This window comes from Vulpes vulpes, chromosome 3, assembly GCF_048418805.1.
Source record: "Vulpes vulpes isolate BD-2025 chromosome 3, VulVul3, whole genome shotgun sequence".
NCBI lineage: Eukaryota > Metazoa > Chordata > Mammalia > Carnivora > Canidae > Vulpes > Vulpes vulpes.
Window position 1 is genome coordinate 87,082,744 of NC_132782.1, and position 19,846 is coordinate 87,102,589.

The window sequence follows — 19,846 nt, forward strand, 5'->3', positions numbered from 1 at the left end:
TTTAGTTTGCCTCATGGTTCCAGGGTCTGGGGACCCACACTGTGGTGTCAGGGAGGGGGAGATCCCTGCTCAGCAGAGAGCCTATATCTCCCTCTCCCTTCTCTCTCTCTCTCTTCTCTCTCTCTCTTTCATATGAATAAATAAAATCTTTTGGATAAAAGAAAGACAGTAACCCTTGGACAGATTGCTGCCCTTTCTAGATGCCTTCTGTGACTTTCCAGTATCTACAGCAGTGTGCACTACATTGTGATTGCTCACTGCATCAGAAGAATTGTATAGAGAACACCCCCCAGTTTATGTTTATTTATTTATTAAGTATATGTATGTACTACTGTTGTAACATGTTGCAAAACATGCTTAGATATAGAAAACTTCAGAGGATGGGATAAAATCATACTTTAAAATTATTTAATGGGGATCCCTGGGTGGCGCAGCGGTTTGGCACCTGCCTTTGGCCCAGGGCGCGATCCTGGAGACCCGGGATCGAATCCCACGTCGGGCTCCCGGTGCATGGAGCCTGCTTCTCCCTCTGCCTGTGTCTCTGCCTCTCTCTCTCTCTCTGTATGACTATCATAAATAAATAATAATAATAATAATAATAAATTTTTAAAAAAAAATAAATAAATAAATAAATAAAATTATTTAATGATGTTAAATCCTTTTGTACTCATTAAAATGTTAACATATTAAATGTATTTTATTGTTGAAATGTTTGGGGACCTGGTTCTGCATTTTAGATACTTGGCTCTGATGGCTGTTGTAGCTGGGGAAGGCACTTTCCAAAGAGATGTGAATCCTGATGGGAGCAGTACTGTCTTGGTGGCCTGAGTGTTCTCATCATTTGTGATACTTTTATTCAGTCCCACGAAGATGCCAACTCCTCAAAGAACCTTTGTCTTACTTAGCTCCTCCCCCCCTCTGCTATCTTCCTTGTGTGTGCACTATTACACTTAACTCCACTGTGCTGCTCCATGTGGGTTGCTCACTTCTCTGACTCAAGAGACTGTGTGCATCCTTGCCCTGGGAAAAATAGAAGTTCTTGGATTTCCTTAAAGGAAGGAAAGGCCCCAATTCTACTAACCTTTGAGTTTGCCCAGTTTTATTGGTTCCCAAGGGTTCCAGCATCAGTCTTGTGGTCTTTGTTCCTGTCTTAAACTCGGTCTCTTGCTCTTAGTTGGTGTCCATGTGTCATTTGGACCTGGAGGTGAGGAAGAAGAGAGATATATGTGGTCTGAATGCACATGGCCCTGTGACTCCTGGAGTTTGCTCAGCATTTGTGAATAGTCAGGTACCTGGGCCTCATCTTTTGCTTTAAGGGGTTTGAGGTTTATAGCCCCACCCATTTTTGGAGTGCCTGAGATGGCAAAGCAGAGAGCTTGAGTTTCAGAGATTCTGTTTGAATCAGCTGCAGCCTCATGCCCCATATCTAGATCAGCAACTTCTCTACCCTGGACCATGGATCTAGAGGTTTTGCTGGAGGAACCATTTCAAAACAAGTAAGCAGTTTCTACTATGTTCCACTCCTAGACAAGTCTAGAAGTCCATCGGGCAGCCCCCGTGGCACAGCGGTTTAGCGCCGCCTGTAGCCTGAGGTATGATCCTGGAGACCCAGGATCGAGTCCCACATCGGGCTCCCTGCATGGAGCCTGCTTCTCCCTCTGCCTGTGTCTCTGCCTCTCTCTCATTCTGTGTCTCTATGAATAAATAAATAAAATATTTTAAAAAAAAAAAAAAAAAAAAAAAAAAAAGACTAGAAGTCCATCAAGTAAGATGCAGGGTGCATGGAGAACCAAGTAACTTCAGAATAGGCCTGGAGGAGTGGCAAGCAAGGAGGACAAAGTCTGGTGACTTGGACTCTTGGTTTCATCTTCTCTTGAGTGTTTTGCCAGCAGCAGTAAGCCCAGCTGTGTGTAGACGAGGTGATGACTAGGGCAGTGTTTGCTGGTCTTTGTGGAAGCTGTTTAAATGAAGAACTCACAGCTCCCTGACAGGGTCATCTGAAACCAAGCTTAATCTTCTGCCTTACCCATAAAATAGTATTTAAGCAGCCACAAGTGTGTGAAGGGAGGCTATGGAGTGTTTTCTTTATATTGCAAAGCTGAGACCTCAGTGAATAGTCCAAACACCTTGCTGCATCTGGAAGACTAAAGGGGCAGCATAAAACTTAACCAAAACACCCTGATACCATGAAGAACCCAGACCCACAGCAGCCCTTGATGACTGCATCCGGGTGCCAGTCAGATCTGATACCCGGGATATGCTTGTCTGCGTGTTTTGAAGTTTGCACATCAGAGTGTACTCTGCCTCCCAAAATGGTCCTTAGAATCTTCTCATTAACCTCATCTTGAAGAATATAATTATCCTTGTGTTAAAAATGTCTAAGAACGTTTCTTCTGTGTAATGTTGTTTAAGCATTTGTTGAGTCTAGGGACAAAGCCTAGCTGCACTTGAGAGAATTACAGTTGAGTGAAATACACACTGTTTACGAGAGAAGGGGTACGTTTTAAAGAAACAACACAGAAAGCTCCAAATGTTAAATTTACCCAGATATCTATTCTCTTGCCTTATCTTAATTGTGGGTTTCAATGTCTAGCTAGTTAGTCTCTTCAAAAGACATTTCCGTTTTATTCTCTGGGACCCCTGAGCCCTTCACTGAGAAGCACTGTGGCTGAAAATCCACCCCGGGACTTGGAGAACTGCTGTGATGTTGGAAGTGAGTGGTGTCATTGTATTAAGCGCTTGCTCACAACTGACTCCATTTGGCCAGGCCATCTTGCTGTCAATAGACCATGTCTCACTTAGAAAATGGATTCTTCCTTATGAAGAACGTCCCATGAATTAATAAATGCATCACCAGGAATGCTTTAAAAAAAAAAAAAAAAAGGCACTAAATGCCATGCATTGTTGTCAAGCTGTTACTCCTGGTGGGTGGCTAGATTAGTATTGTTTAAAAGCTTAAGATCCAGATCCAGTTCATCTATTCCAGCTGTTGTTTATCCTCCAATTTCCCAGAATAGTCCGGCACAAGGTCTTTTCAAAACAGGTTTGGGGCTGCTTTACATTTTGGTATGTAATAATTAAGTCACTATTGATTTAGCCTCTGTTCACTGATGGGGAATGTAGGTAGGAGACCAAAGAACATCACATCCCTTGGAAGCAGTGGTTGTAATATCAAATTTCTGATCGGCTCATCTCTACCCCCACCCATCCCATTCCACTGATTGAAGCCTGTTTACCCAAAGGGTTGTTCAGGTTCTCAGCTCCCCAAATAGTCTGCATCATTTCTCTCTCTTTTCCAATGTTATTTATTTTTTAGTTAGGTAGTACTTTATATAGTATAAGATTCAAAAGATGAAAAAAGCCTGAAGTAAGAAGTCTCACCCCTGGGGATCCCTGGGTTTAGTGTCTGCCTTCAGCCCAGGGCGTGATCCTGGAGTCCCCGGATCGAGTCCCACGTCGGGCTCCCTGCATGGAGCCTGCTTCTCCCTCTGCCTGTGTCTCTGCCTGCCTCTCTCTCTCTCTCTCTCTCTCTCTCTCTCTCTGACTATCATAAATTTAAAAAATAATAAATTTTAAAAAAAAGAAAAGATTAAAAAAAAAGATTTTATTTATTTCTTCATGAGGGACACAGATAGAGAGGCAGAGGGAGAAGCAGGCTCCATGCAGGAAGCCCAATGTGGGACTCAATCACAGGACTCCGGGATCCTGCTCTGAGTCAGAAACAGATGCTCAACCGCTGAGCCACCCAGGCATCCCAAGGAAAATTCTTAGAATAAAAAGTAGTAATTTTTTTAAATTCATGTTTATAGGGGCACCTGGCTGACACAGTTGGTGAAGCCTCTGGCTTTAGATTTTCAGCTCAGGTTGTGATCTCAGGGTCATGAGATCAAGCCCCATATTGGGCTCAACAGGAAGTCTGCCTGAGTTTCTCTCTCCCTTTCCCTCTGCTCCTCCTGCTCATGCACTCTGTCTCTCTCTCCCTCTCTCTCTCAAATAAATCTTTTTAAAAATTATGCTTATAAACAGTGTTAAGCTATGGAGGTTGATAACTGTTTTATGAGTAAGGGCTGACTGAGGGGGTGTCTCCTTTAAGGACTCCTAGTGATCCTAATCTAGACCATTCTTCAGTTCAACAGAAGTAATCTGTGCCTGACCAACACTGGACTACTGGTTGTGGGGATTACAGAAATTAATGAGGGCCAAACAGACCCTGCCCTCAAGCAACTCAAAGTATTTCATTTTTAAAAACCCAAGATCATATATATCTGTGTTCTATGTTTTGTGGGCTTTTTTTCAGGTGGCTCTCCTGGCATTTTAGAAGGCTTTCTACAAATAGGTTGATGGGGGCAACACAATCTTTGCTCTGAGAAGAAGAAAATTTCCCCATGCTTTCTTCTGATTCTTACCTTTTCTCTTGAGAGAAATCTTTAGAAACAACCCTCTTGAAAGAGAGAGCCATCCTCAGGGAAAAAAAAAACTCAAGCCACATGAAACTCGTTTCACATTTCTTGTTGTTGAACAGAAACTTCTGTGGTGTCTCCTCACCAGGAGCTTTGTGTCTCTCCTCTATCCCCAGGAAACCTGTAGGAAGTGTCAGGGACTCTGGAAAGAACACAATGGCCTTACCTGTGAAGAGCTGGCTGAGAAAGATGACATCAAGTACCGAACCTCCATGTGAGTAACCTCATTCAGGGGCTTGTGACTGGTTCTCAGCTCCCCCATTGGCCTGACTTTTGGCCAGGGGGGCAGTGAGTGTTGTGGGAAGGACCAAGCTCTGAGGCCACCCCAACCCCAATCTAGAGTGACCTCGGAAGTGACCCTAACCCCTTCTGTTTTCTCATCTCTTCAACCTCGTAGAGCTGGTCCTGAAGTCTGATGTAATACAGTCAGTCAGTGCCTAAAGCATTCGAATTCAATAAATGTTAGTTGTTCTTCTTCTTATGATCTGAACGAATAACCAAGTCACACATTTTAAGTAGATTAGATTGCACTAATGCTGCTTATATCCATGTTTCGTATAGGATATTGGTGGCCAGAGACATTAAGCAGAATTACAGACTCCAGAATGCAGAATAATGCAGTCAGTAATAATAAGTATCATTACTGTTCAGCACTCCCTGTGTGGCTGAGCACTTTACAAATATTAACTCATTGAATACATGACTTAAATAATATAGAAGCCCATTCTTCTTTCCTATGATAGACCAGCCTCACCAGGCAGATCTTTCCCATGAGGTCATTCAGAGATCACGTTCCTTTCTCACATTGCTTCACCATTCCCTAAGATGGTGTTCTCGTCTAACATGACTGTGACTGGGTTGTAGCCACATTTACACTCCAGTCCATAAAAAAGGAGAAAGAGACAGGCTACCAAGCAGGCAGCCTTTAAGTTGTTAGTGTGTGTGTGTACGTACGTACACCTATGTATGATTAGAAGACTTACGCTTCAGGGCAGCCCGGGTGGCTCAGTGGTTTAGTTCCTGCCTTCCGCCTGGGGCGTGATCCTGGAGACCCGGGATTGAGTCCCACGTCGGGCTCCCTGCATGGAGCCTGCTTCTCCCTCTGCCTGTGTCTCTGCCCTTCTCAATCTCTCTCTCTCTCTCTCTCTCTCTCTCTCTCATTCGTGAGTGGGTGGGTAAATAAATAAATAAATAAATACTTCTGCTTCTACCTGTTGGTCTGCACTGAGTCATGTGGCCACAACCTAGCTTCAAGGCAGATACCATGCATAATCTCTTGCCAGGTGATTTTGTGTCCAGCTTAAATTCAAAGTGAGGAGTAGGTTTTGTTACTAAGAGAATGAAATGGGAAATGACTATATGGGGCAGTTCATAGTCTTCCAGTATCCACCATAAGTAGGTACTATTATCCTCATTTTACAGAATGAAACAACAGGCACAGAGCCCAAGAAATTTGTGTGTGGTCATGCAGGTAGTAACTAGCATAGCAGCGTTTTAAATCTAGACAAATGGTTTTCTGACTGTGTTCTTTGCCACAAATTTGGCAGGCAGGATAATGACCCCCTAAGATGTCCCCGCCTTAATTTAATATCTGGAATCTGTGAGTCTGTTACTTTGGATGGCCAAAGGGACTTTCCAGATGTGATTAAGGTGGACCTTGAGATGGAGAGATGATCCTGGATTAGCCAGGTAAGCCCAGTATAATCAAATGACTCTCTAAAAGCAGAGAACTTTTCTATGGTCAGATAGAGGTGTAGTGACAGACAGACTCAGAAATAGGTGAGGACTCCACCTCCTGCTGCAGGCTTTGGAGGAAGAAGGCCTTAAGCCAAGGAATGTGGCTGTTTCTAACAAATGAGCAACATTCATTTGGCAGCCAGTAAAACGAGGATCTCGGTCCCACAACGCTAAAGACCATTCTGCTGACACAGGAGTAGCAAACATTCTCTTCCAGAGTAGGTGATATAGCCAAATGACATCTTGATTTTTGTTTGAGGAGATCCATGCTGGACTTCTGACCTACAGATCTATAAAAGAATGCATTTATATTACATTGAGCTAATAAAGTTGTGGCCTTTTACAGCAGCAGTAGAAGACTAACACAGATTTGGGGGCCAGGAGTGGGATGCTGCTCTAACAAATACCTAGAAATGTGGAAGTGGGTTTCAAATTGGGCAATGGGTAAAGGCTGGAGAAACTTTGAAAAGCATGATAGAAAAAAGCCTAGATTGCCTTGAACTAATAGAAATATGGACTTTAGAAACCTCCCCCTTGAGGGCTCAGAAGCAAGTGAGGAGCATTATGGGCAAAGCCAAAATGCCTTGGAGAATACTTGAATGCCCATGTATAGACTCCTTGTGGAGCTGTGGCTGTGAAGGTCTGTTGATGAGGACTTAGGAATAGGCGCAGAACATTTTCCTATTTCGGTGGCGGGAAACTTAGCTGGCTCATCTGTAGTCGTGCAGAAAGCAAAAGGCATAGATGATGGGTCTGGACATGTAGCGGAGGAGACTTGCAGGCTGAGCACCGGTGAGAGGAAACTGAGCAGAAGGAGAGATTGAGGGGCAAGAACAGGATTTAGTTGTTTCTGAAACTTCATCCCATCCAGGTAATAAAAGACCCCAGAATTAAGATGTTAACTGTCAGGAAAAGCATGCTCCTAGAGAGAAGACCAAGGATGTATTCCAAATGTCAAAGTCTTCAGTCATGTAAACCCTATCAGGAGGTCAAGGGGAGGACCCTTCAGATCTCTTTAGTTAAACAAGGGAGCCTCTAGGAAACTCAGGCATCACCCCTCAGCCGTCTCAGCAGGAGTCCAAAGTAGAGATGGGCTTGTCTAGGAACCAGCTGTGGATGAGAATATTCATATCACCAGAGACACTGCCAGCTTGCGCTGAAAGACATAGTGTAAAAGGAAAGAAGTCACTGGATCCCCAGAATTCTAGAGAAAGGAAGCAAGTTGACTAAAAACTGCTGAGCTGCAAACACGCTACCTTTTTTGAGAAGAGGAGGGCTTACTCCGTAGCACCATAACCACAGAGGAGGATTCTCGGGTCTGAAATACAAGAGAGTTTGCCCAGCTGGATTTCTAAATTGATTACAAATGGTGACTCGTTTTTTCCCTCCTTTTCTTCCTTTTTGGAGAGGAAGTGTGTCTCAGAAGGGGTCATATCCAGAGTCTTCATCTGTACTTGATTTAGACAGTGAGATTTGGAACTCGGAGCTGACACTATGGTGTTTTGAGGCCTTTGGGTTCCTGGGTTGAGGTGACTGTAGGGGTGTAGGGTAGATATGAATTTAGAGGCCAGAGGACAGACTATGGTGGGCAGAAACATGCTCCTGATCCCCAGAACCTATGAATATCTTTACCTCACATGGCAAAGGGACCTCGCAGCCATGATGAAGTTTATGGCAACAATGTAAAACTAACACGATGACGATGACATCCATAGTAATTATACATGCCACTCCAACTAGAAAACTCTAGCGTTGCTTCCTCAAATCTAGACTTACCGCATCAGCCAGCCTTTATAATTTAGAGCAGCCACCGGCCTGACCAGTGGCATGGCCTTAAAGTGATGGACATGTCCAAAATTACTTTCTTCAAAATAGTCACCTTATCAGGCAATATACTTAGTCTAGCACTTAATGCTATTGCCAAGAACACTCTAAATTTCTCATTTGGAGTTGTCTTTTCAGCCAGTTTATGAGCCATCTCCCCCCCAAAATTAATCTTGTTACTATGGACAAGTTACATCTGGTTTGGTTTGGGAGAAGTGGAGGTTTTCTCTTGCTGCCGCCTGAGCCTTTGTTTTGCTCCTAAGAAAGATGTCTTATTGATAAAACTCAGTATAGATTTATCGAGTGATCACTATGGATAGCTACCGTTAAGACCCTTGAACAAATTTCCTAGTCTTTCTGTGCCTCAGTTTCTTCATCTGTAAAGTACAGAGTATTCCTTTACCTACTTATTATGAAGATGAAACTGCCCAAGTGCCCAGAATGATTCTTGCCACTTAAGTCTTCCATAAGTATTCACGGTTGGTTGGTTGGTTGGTCGGTCGGTCGGTCGGTCGGTCGGTCGGTTGGTTGAAGCAGAAGGCCCTGATTTACAAACATGACACAAGCACTTAAATACATAACTTCTTGCCTTTAGGATTTTCTCAAGTCATATGTATTCTACTTATAGTTGGTGATGGAGTATTGTCCAACTCTGTAAACCATTTCTCAGTGCCCCATGGTCAGGCGTTTGGACTACTCCAGGACTTGGTCATGGGTGAGGAGAGGTTTCTTAGCAGAAGAGTTGGTTACTTTTTGAAGCAGAACGTCCATCCTGATCATCCTGTCAGTTCCTGCCACTCGCTCCATTCAGGGTCTTAGTCTGGGGCCTGCTTAAACCTGGCAGCCTTTTGTATCAGCAGTAAATGGAACAGAGTGGCACATCCAAGTGTGATCATATGTTAATTCCAAAATCCAGAAAGGCCTCGCAAATGTCTAACTTCTTTCTTCATGGTGGGGGATATAAGATAGAGTAACATGTGCTTAACTTTGGAAAGAATAGCCTAATACACACATCTGATCTCCAGACCACCAGAGCATCAGAGAGATTACAGATCTCTCTATTTTCAAGGGATTTATCTCCCATCTTCTGGCATGCATAACACCATATTAATGTATCCTTGGAGTACCTGTTAGTCTGTATATAGAGTGTGTGTGTGTGTATATATATATATATATATACATATATGAATATGCACCCAGGTTTTATCTGCATGTCTTTTGAATAGAAGACCAGTGTGTTGTCCTTTTGGACAATAGATGATCAAGGTCCTTGTCAACTGCTTCTGGTGTTCTCCATGTTTTTGGACAGAGAAAGCGTGTTCCAGATCAGAGGCTGCATACCAATTGCCAAAGGCTGTATTTATTTGCTCTGGTAAGAAATGACATCTGGACAGCAGCTACAAGTGGGGTCAGCACCTGATGAGGCTTACAGTAACGTTCTTCAAGACCCACTATCTGTATAGGCCAAACAAGTAAAATGAGATGTGTTGAGAATTAGCACCCCTGTAACTTTGAAGCACTGATCTCAAAGATGTCCAGAGGAATCTGGTATTACTTTTTGTAGAGAGAAGGTCCTCTACTGGCTTTACTTCCTTTCCTCACGATATAGCCCTTACTCTCTGGCCCAGAGAGCCAAAGAGTCCTGCCAGTTGCCAAGTGTCAAAAATAAGGAACAGCAGGGTACTACACACAGGGTATTATAAGCTATTTACCATTGCTGAATCATAAAATACAGCATAATAACTGGTATGAGATAAGGCAGGTATTCCAACAAAAACCTATCCATGAATGTTCCTAGCAGCACGATTCACAATAGCCAAAGAAGGAAACAACCCAAATGTCCTTCAACTGATGAACAGTAAAGTTCAGTATACTGCAGAGTGGGATATTACTCAGTGATAAAAAGAGAATGAAAGCCCATGCTGCATCCCAGACGAATCTCGGAGACCTCAGTGAAAGAAGCCACGCACAGAAGGCCACCTCTAAAAAAAAAAAACAAAAAAAAAACAAAACACCTCTTGTGTGGTGCCATGTATATGAAAGGTCTGTGGGCATGTGGATATTTGCCTATATAAAGAATAGACAACAACAACAAAAAAGAATAGACAAGTCCATTAGAGACAGAAGGTTAGGGGTTACAAGGGCGGAGGGATGTGGAGAGTGACTGCTTAAAAGGTATGGAGTTTTCTTTGAGGATGATGAAAATGTTCTAGAACTAGATAGCAGTGAATGGTTGCACATTACTGGAAATATACTAAATGCCCCTAAATTATACACTTTGAAATGGCTAAAATGGAAATTTTATGTGCATTTTACTACAATTAAATATATTCACAAAGGATAGCCATCTAACATTTTGAATAGTATATGCCGCAAAAAATGAAGACCACTCCCAAATAGAAATTCCCAACATAGTTAAACAGTGGTGAGAACAAATACTCACAGAGCTATAGGATCTAGAATGGTTATGTGGACGAGGGCAGTGAACCTTCCTGTTTGAACGCAAGGTCAGCAGACACAGCTGCAGTTCAGGCTTCTCTTCCTGTTCTGCCCAGAAACACATCCTGTGGGGTTGTTTGTTTCCTGCCTAGTTTAGAAATTAGTTCCCAAACCACTTATCCCAAAAGAATCCGTTGATTTCTCCTCATCCCATTTTGCACTTTTGTGTTACTGGATAGGTGGTCACCACAATCCATAAAAGCAATATTTTTTTGGTACAGAGTCATTCTGGCCCTACCTAGTACTGGTCTTATGAATGTGGAAATGCCGTGTTGAACAGCTATTTAAACGTTAGAGCACTGTTGAGTGGTGGACACCCTTTGTGTATTCCTCCATTTTTCTAGGAATGCCTTTTCTCCCCTACTGTATCCATTATTACTTGGGTGACTGACAGCTTAGTGGAACGGGGCAAGAAAATAAATGCACCCTTTTCCCAAGCCTTCAGGAAAGGACTCTGTAACCTTAGTTCCTTTTTTTTTTTTTTTTTTTTTTAATGTAGCAAATGCAGAGCTCAAACTCATGACCATGAGATCAAGATCCGAGCCAAGAGCAGGAATTAGACACTTAACTGACTGAGCCACCAGCGCCCTAACCTTGATTGTTTTCATCCACTCCTCTCCCACACTATAACCATAGCAGTTACCCAAAGAAAAGTCAGCCAGCTCCAGGCCCCCAAAGCATAATGGCTTAAAGTCACACATCAATCTTGAAGATGCTCTTAAACAGAAAACTTGTGCTATAGAAAATTGAAGTTGTGTCTTAGCCACAGATTTTCATATTGGAAATACTGGAAACTTTTGCCTCAGGACCTTGTAAGTTTTAACAGGGAGCATTGAGAAATATCTTCCCAGTTGCTGAATAACCCGAAATCATGAACATGTGTGCTATATTATTAAGTTGACAATAACAAATTCACTTTATTTAAACTTTGTCTCCTTGACGATGTTTCCTATTCAACAAAACTTAGACCTAATTTGTTCTTCTGTAACTTGAACTGGGTTTTAATTCTTTTCAAGCCAGGGCCTTCCTGCATTTTGGGCCATTCAAAAATGAAACCTAAATGAATAGCAGCCAATTTTCTAATTCATTTCTATTTTTAAGCACATGATCTAACTTCTAAGGAGCAAACTGACAGTCTTCTAAATATCAGTAATTAAAAACACTTGCCTGACCCTAGACTCACCTGGCTTCCCTTACTTAGCAGAAACCCTGGGAGCCGTGGGAGGAAGAAGCCTGTTTTCCCAGTGTGAGGAAAGAGCCTGCAGGTCAGAACTCATCCCCAGACTGTTGAGTCTTTGCAGGGAAAGACTTCCCTGGGTACCACTCTGGGTTTCTGCTTGGAAGGAAGAGACATGCTCAGAACAGTGGGTTAAGTCCCAGTTTGGGGGCTTCTCCACCATTGGGGTCATTCCTGCCTTTCCTAGTTTCCATAGGCATGCATTTTTGACGACTTCGAGGAACTCAACTAAGTAGAGAAGATAGATACATAAACAGTTATAGGCCAGGGTAGCAAGTGTTATTTTAGAATTAGGAACAGTGCACTTCAGAAGAAACTAATTCAGCAGTGCCAGCTCTTGGCAAAGAGCCAAGACGTGTCCTTTTGGCTCTACTCATCTGCCCCTTCATATCAGTTAAAGTACTTCTGCAAACAAGTAGCTTTTCTACAAGCTTCCCATTGGCCCCTCCTCAAGGACATGCCGATAGCCTTGCTAAAAGGGAGTCTGGAAATGTGGATTTTGACATGGAGGTGGGCACTGCCAGCAGGAAGAATGTATAAACAAGCTGTTGGGTTGTCCCCAAACTGTGTCTCTCCCCACTTCCCACTGAGTAATAAAATCCAAGGTAATAGGGGCACCTGGGTGTCTCATTTGGTTAAGTGTCCAACTCTTGATTTCAACTCAGGTCCTTATCTCAGGGTCTTGAAATTGAGTCTTGAGTTAGGCTCCACGCTGGACATGCCCACTCCTTCCTCACTTTCTCCCCACCTCTTAAAAGAAATAAAAAAAATTTAATGGATAAAATCCAAAGTGTGTATGTAGCAAAGGTTTAGGCTTACTAGCTCTTTATTAGCAAGCTTCACATATATAAAACACATGATTAAGGAGTTTTTTTTTCTCTCTCTCCCATTTTAAGCCTACAGGAACTCCTATAACAAACAATAATCATTTCCTAAATGGTAGGTGTCAGGCACTGAACCATGGTACTTTCTGTCTTAGCTGTAATAATCCTCAAAACATGATGAAGAAAGTTGGGTTTTCCTAATTTAAAAATAAGGGAACTAAGTCTCCAGGCAGTTGAATACTTTACCCAGGGTCATACAACTAATGAACAGAATGTATTTCTCAACTCCAAAGCATAGGTTCTTTTCACTCTTCAGATGTCACCAAAAGGGCTAGGCTCATCTATGGGAAGACATACTTAGTGGCCATTGTATTTTTCTCTCCCATCCTCTTCCCTGCTGTCTCCATTCATGTATTCTTTCCTCAGTGAAGAAAAAATGACTGCAGCCCGCATTAGAAAATGCCACAAGTGTGGGACTGGCCTCATCAAATCCGAAGGCTGCAACCGTATGTCTTGCCGCTGTGGTGCCCAGATGTGCTACCTCTGTCGAGTGTCTATCAATGGATATGACCATTTCTGTCAGCATCCTCGCTCACCAGGAGCCCCTTGCCAGGAGTGTTCAAGATGCTCTCTCTGGACCGATCCTACCGTAAGTGAATGCATGACTGCCTGTTGCTTTGTAGGGGAAAATACTGGTCAGATAACATAAGGAAAGGGATTGTACATAAACATAACACATGATGACTCATGAAAAGATAGAAAATTACATGGGCCAATAAGCGCAGGATAAAAATGAGAAAATAATCAGAAAGCTACACACCCTCAAAAGCAGACATCCAAACAGTTTATGGTCAAATTCTTTCAGGCCTTTAGAATAAAATTTTTCTGTGCCATCTGAAATAAGTCCCAGAGCATAGACAAGAAAAGATAGTTTTATATATGTCTGTATAAGACCAACATAACGCTAACACCAAAACCAGACAGAGATAACCCAAAAAAAAGAAAAATACAGACCTTTTTTTTTTTTTTTTTTTTTAAGATTTATTTATTTATTCATGAGAGACAGAGACACAGGCAGAGGGAGAAGCAGGCTACCCGCAGGAGCTTGATGCAGGACTCAGTCCCAGATCCCAGGATCACAACCAGAGCTGAAGGCAGCCGCCCAACCGCTGAGCCACTTACGCGTCCCACTTCTAACTTCTTAGTATAGGTTTTTTATTCTCTAAAATATCAGCAGATAGAAACTACAACCAAAGTCATTGGGGCATCTGGATGCCTCAGTTGGTTGAGTGTCTCTGACTTAGTTCCAGCTCAGGTAGTGATCTCAAGATCATGAAATGGAGCCCCACATGGGGCTCTGCGCTGCTTGGGATTCTTTTTCTCTCCCTCTGTGTGCATGTGCTCTCCCTCTCTCTCACTCAAATAAATAAAATCTTTAAAAAAAAAAAAAAAAAAACAAGTGAGATTGTTCCAGAAATGCAGGGATGGTTCAGTATTAAGAGTTTTATTAATATAGGGGATCCCTGAGTGGCTCAGCAGTTTGGTGCCCGCCTTCCGCCCAGGGAGTGATCCTGGAGTCCCAGGATCGAGTCCTGCATCGGGCTCCCTGCATAGAGCCTGCTTCTCCCTCTGCCTCTGTCTCTCTCTGTCTCTGTCTCTCTCTCTGTCTCTCTCTCTGTCATTCATGAATAAATGAAATCTTTCTAAAAAAGCTTTATTAATATAACTAACCATATGAGATCTTTAAATGGGAAAAGAAGTAATAAAATCAAATATCTTTTTTTTTAAGATTTTATTTATTTATTTATTCTTGAGAGAGACACAGAGAGAGGCAGAGACATAGGCAAAGGGAGACGTAGGCTCCATGCAGGGAGCCCGATGTGGGACTCGATCCCGGGACTCCAGGATCACACCCTGGGCCAAAGGCAGATGCTCAACCACTCTGCCACTCAGGTGTCCCTCAAATATCTATTCTTGGTTTAAGGTTTAAAGAATAGTATCAGGGGTGCCTGAGTGGTTCGGTCAGTTGAGCTTCTGCCTTTGGCTCAGGTCATGATCCCCGGAGTTCTGGGATTGAGCCCTGCATCGGGCTCCCCACTCAGCGGGTTGCCTGCTTCTCCCTTTCCCTCTGCAGTTCCTTCTGCTCTGCACGTGCTCTTTCTCTCTCTAATAATAAAATATTTTAAAAATAAAGAATAGTATTAGAGAGATGTTTTTTTTTTTTTTTTAATTTATTTACGACAGTCACACAGAGAGAGAGAGAGAGAGGCAGAGACATAGGCAGAGGGAGAACTCTGTCTCAGAATCTTAGAACTGTGTTTCAGACACTGTTCTAAGCACTATATAATGGTGAAAGGCAAATCTATCATTTTCAGCCTGAGAAAAGACCAAATAATCAACTGGAAAGCTATTAGAAGTAGTAGAAAGATGGCTAGATACAAAATAAATATACAGAATGTCATTCACATTATATAGCAAATAAAAATTGTAAAGTATCTTAGAAATTACCATTAACAAATATGAAGAAAACTATAAAACTATACTGAAGGACATCAGGAGGGTTGAGAAATAGGCTTTGTTCCTAAGTAAGTTTTAATAGAAACTGTATCAATTCTTGTTAAAATAATTTTTTTTAAGTTCAAAACTCGACAAGGAGGGGCACCTAGGTGGCTTAGTGGTTGAGCGTCTACCTTTGGTTTGGGTTGGGATCCCGGGATCCTGGGATCAACTCCTGCATCAGGCTCCCTATGGGGAGCCTGCTTCTCCCTCTGCCTATGTTTCTGCCTCTCTCTCTATATATATATATGAATAAATAAATAAAATCTTAAAAAAGAAAAGAAAAAGAAATTCTGTGAGGATAGCAATGCAATATGTGCCAAGATTTGTTCTACCAAAAAGATTGAGCATAACAGTGAAAATCCTGCTAACTGGGAGTGAACAAAAGGCCTGAGGAAGTACACCAAAGGAGGCCTGGTGACAGTCCTCAGCTCTCCCTGAGGATGGGAAGATGACCTGATAGTGGAGAAGCTTCTTCTCCCTCAAAGGCAAGACTTAGTATTACAGTTACATATTATAGTTACTTCACTCCAAAATCTAGACATTTGCTGCAATTCCCATTTAATTCAATTCTTAACTATTTGGTGTTGCCAGGACTGAACAGAAAAGCCCCATCATCCTGGAGTTTACACTCTGAAACTAGAGGATCCTTCCTCTAGTTAGTGCTGTGTAGGAGAGTGCAGCTGGAGTGGGGGAGGGAGGGAAGCTGCCTTTAGATGGAGTGACCTGGATGGGTTCTCTGGGAGGCAGCATTTGCAGAGAGGCATGCCTGAGGAGGAAGAGCAAGACAGGCCAAGGAAACCAAACCAATTCAGCCTGTTCAGGAACCAAAAGGAAGGCTGGTGTGATTTGCAGGTGGTGAGCTAGGGGAGGAAAGTGATAGAGGCAGGCACAACCAGGCCATGGGGCTCACTGGGTACAGTGGGAGCTATTGCAGGGCTTACACAGTGGGGTGACTTGGCCTAATTTAAGTTTTCAAGATCACACTGGCTACCAGTGGAGAGAGAAAGCTTCATTAGTTCTTTTGGGGCACTGGGTTAACGCTTTGGAAGTACTTCAAGAAAACAAAAGAAAATTACTTGTATCATTCCCTAGGAAGGGAAGAGCCTTCTTAGTGTTATATCAAGGCCAGACTAGAAATACTTAAATCATCTTTACAAAAGACACCATGAACAAAGATAAAGGTAGGATCCCTGGGTGGCTCAGCAGTTTAGCGCCTGCCTTGGGCCCAGGATGTGATCCTGGGACCCTGGATCAAGTCCCACATCGGGCTCCCTGCATGGAGCCTGCTTCTCCCTCTGCCTGTGTCTCTGCCTCTCTCTGTGTGTCTATCATGAATAAATAAATAAAATCTTAAAAAAAAAAAATGAAGGTATATGAAAAACTGAGGGAAATTGTAATACATATATGATACAGATAAATATTAATATGTAAAGAGTGGTACAATTCAATAAGAAATGAGTAAACATCCCTATATTTGGCTGTGAATTACGGAAAGCTCCCAAATAGCAATGGATTAGACAAGATGGAATTTTGTTTAACCTCACATATAAGTACAGCAGTGAACAGCCCAGGAGTGGGACACTCACATTAGTATAGTGTACAGCTATAAAAAGTGATGCTAGGGGGATCCCTGGGTGGCGCAGTGGTTTGGCGCCTGCCTTTGGCCCAGGGCGCGATCCTGGAGACCCGGGATCGAATCCCACATCAGGCTCCCGGTGCATGGAGCCTGCTTCTCCCTCTGCCTGTGTCTCTGCCTCTCTCTCTCTCTCTGTGACTATCATAAATAAATAAAAATTAAAAAAAAAAAAAAAAAGTGATGCTAGGGTGCCTGGCTGGTTCAGTAAGTAAAGCATGTGACTTGATCTCAGGGTTGTGAATTCAAGTCCCACATAGAGTTGGGGGTAAGAGTTTACTTAAAAAAATTTTTTTTTCAAAAAAAAAAAAAAATATTTCTTAACTGATGCTGTATATACTTATGTTTTATTTTTTTTAATATTTTATTTATTTATTCATGAGAGAGAGACAGAGACAGAGAGAGAGAGAGAGAGAGAGACAGGCAAAGAGAGAAACAGGCTCCATGCAGGGAGCCCGACATGGGACTTGATCCCGGGTCTCCAGGATCAGGCCCTGGGCTGAAGGCGGCACCAAACCACAGAGCCACCAGGGCTGCCCTATACCTATGTTTTAAAACAGGAAGAAATAAAACGTAGGAAAAAATAAAACGTAGGAAAAGGGACGCCTGGGTGGCTCAGTGGTTGAGTGTCTACCTTTGGCTCAGGGCATGATCCTGGAGTCCCAGGATCAAGTCCCACATCAGGCTCCCTGCATGGAGCCTGCTTTTCCCTCTGCCTGTGTCTCTGCCTCTCTGTGTGTGTGTCTCATGAATAAATAAGTTTTTTAAAAAATCTTTAGATAGATAGATAGATAGATAGGAAAAAATATGGAGAGGCGCCTAGGTGTTTAGTCGGTTAAGCGATCCGGTTTGGCACCGCCTGCAGCCCGGGGCATGATCCTGGAGACCCGGGATCGAGTCCCACGTTGGGCTTCCTGCATGGAGCCTCCTTCTGCCTCTGCCTGTGTGTGTGTGTGTGTGTGTGTGTGTGTGTGTGTGTATGTTGCTCATGAGTAAATAAATAAAATCTTAAAAAAAAAAACATATTAAAAAAAAAAAAAAGGCGGTCCACTCTTGATTTTGACTCAGGTCATGATCTCAGTGTCCTGGGATTGAGCCCTGTGTCAGGCTCCAAGCTTAGCTGGGGAGTCAGCTTGTGTATTCTCTCTCCTCCCTCTACCCTTCCCTCTATAGGTGTTTTCTCTCTCTCTCCCCCTCCCTCCCTTCTCTCTCTCTCTCATAATCAATCATTTAAAAAAAAAAAATGAGGAATGCCTGAGTGGCTCACTCAGTTAAACATCTGCCTTCAGTTGTGATCCCAGGATCCTGGGATTGAGCGCCACATCAGGTTCCTGCTCAGCCAGGAGCCTGCTTCTCCCTCTCCCTCTGCCCGTGCCCCCTCCCTTTTTTTTTTTTTTTTTTTTTTTTTAAGATTTTATTCATGAGAGACAGAGAGAGAAGCAGAGCCTCCTGACTGAGCCGTCCAGGCATCCCTCCCCTGCCCATTCTGCTTGTGCTCATTCACTTGCTCTCAAATAAGTGAAAAACTCTTTGAAAAAAGAAAAAAAAAAAAGAAGAAGAAAATTTATACATAAAACACCAGCAGCTTGTAGCTGGGGTCACAGACCCAAGTCTGTTACACAGGGCAAATAGTTACATCAGTGATTGATGAATGTAAAGGGGCTGGGTCTGGGGCAGTAGGATATGGTGCTGACTGTGGCAAATAGGAGAGGGTGTAGGCCCTGTCCAAGGCGCTACTTTCCTCCCACAGATTGTCACCAAGTGCAATTGTACTCATGGTTACCATGGCTTCAGATTCTCTGGAGAAGGTGGAAATCTGTACTTTATTCTGATATCTCCTGATTTTTAAAGATGGGCCATTAATCCAAGTATCTTTAAAACATGTTTCATGCCAGCATTCTATAAGCCAAAGCAAAGATCATTGGCCACCAAATTTTACCCCTGGTGCCTGATATCTCCAGTATGCCTAAGAGGAGGTGTCAGGGTAACAAGCTGGCCCTTGTGTGAGAACCACAGCAAACCATTCTTTGGGCCTAACCTTAATCCTTGGAACTCCCAGTTTGAAAAGCAGTGAGTCCTCAGTGGAAACCAGGTATGTGCTTGTCAGGAACCACCTCTTCACTGGGCAGAAAATTAGACTGAGGGACCTAGGAATTGCTCTTACTCCACAGCTCTGCTACCTCCTGAGGCTCTAAGTAGGCCTACCTCCTGCCCCCCAACCCCCTGCTTTGCCCTCTCCCCACTGACTGAAGGAAAGGGCAAACTGTAAACAAACAGGTCATCCTTCTGTTGTTCTTTTTTTGTTTTGTTTTGTTTTGATTTTTGTTTTTGTTTTGTTGGTTTTTTTATATTTTTTTATTAGAGTTCGATTTGCCAACATACATTTTAACACCCAGTGCTCATCCCGTCAAGTGCCCTCCTCAGTGCCCATCACCCAGTCACCCCATCCCCCCCGCCCACCTCCCCTTCTACTACCCCTTGTTTCCCTGAGTTAGGAGTCTCTCACTCTCTCTGATTTTTCCCACTCATTTTCTCTGCTTTCCCCTATAATCCCTTTCACTATTTTTTATATTCCCCATATGAGTGAAACCATATAATGATTGTCCTTCTCCGATTGACTTACTTCACTCAGCATAATACCCTCCAGTTCTATCCACGTTGAAGCAAATGGTGGGTATTTGTCATTTCTAATGGCTGAGTAATATTCCACCGTATATATACACCACATCTTTATCCATTCATCTTTCAATGGACACCAAGGCTCCTTCCACAGCTTGGCTATTGTGTATTGTGGGCATTGCTGCTATAAACATTGGGGTGCAGTGCAGGTGTCTCGGCTTTTCACTGCATCTGTATCAAAATCCTAGAAGAGAACACAGGCAACACCCTTTTTGAACTTGGCCACAGCAACTTCTTGCAAGATACATCTATGAAGGCAAGGGAAACAAAAGCAAAAATGAACCATTAGGACTTAAGATAAAAAGCTTCCCGTACAGCAAAAGAAATAATCGACAAAACTAAAAGACAACCTACAGAATGGAAGAAGATATTTGCAAATGACATATCAGATTAA

General features: G+C 42.9%; 1 protein-coding gene across 4 annotated transcripts in view; it reads left to right on the forward strand.

The window, feature by feature from the left end:
* RNF216 (ring finger protein 216) overlaps positions 1 to 19,846 on the forward strand; it is a 160,294-nt gene that overhangs the window by 126,759 nt on the left and 13,689 nt on the right. For all 4 annotated transcript variants that reach the window (XM_026011377.2, XM_026011375.2, XM_072753209.1 and 1 more), the window contains exons 14-15: positions 4,577 to 4,674; positions 13,008 to 13,230. In XM_026011377.2, coding sequence (XP_025867162.1) covers positions 4,577 to 4,674; positions 13,008 to 13,230 — 321 coding nt within the window. The remainder of the gene's footprint in view (positions 1 to 4,576; positions 4,675 to 13,007; positions 13,231 to 19,846) is intronic.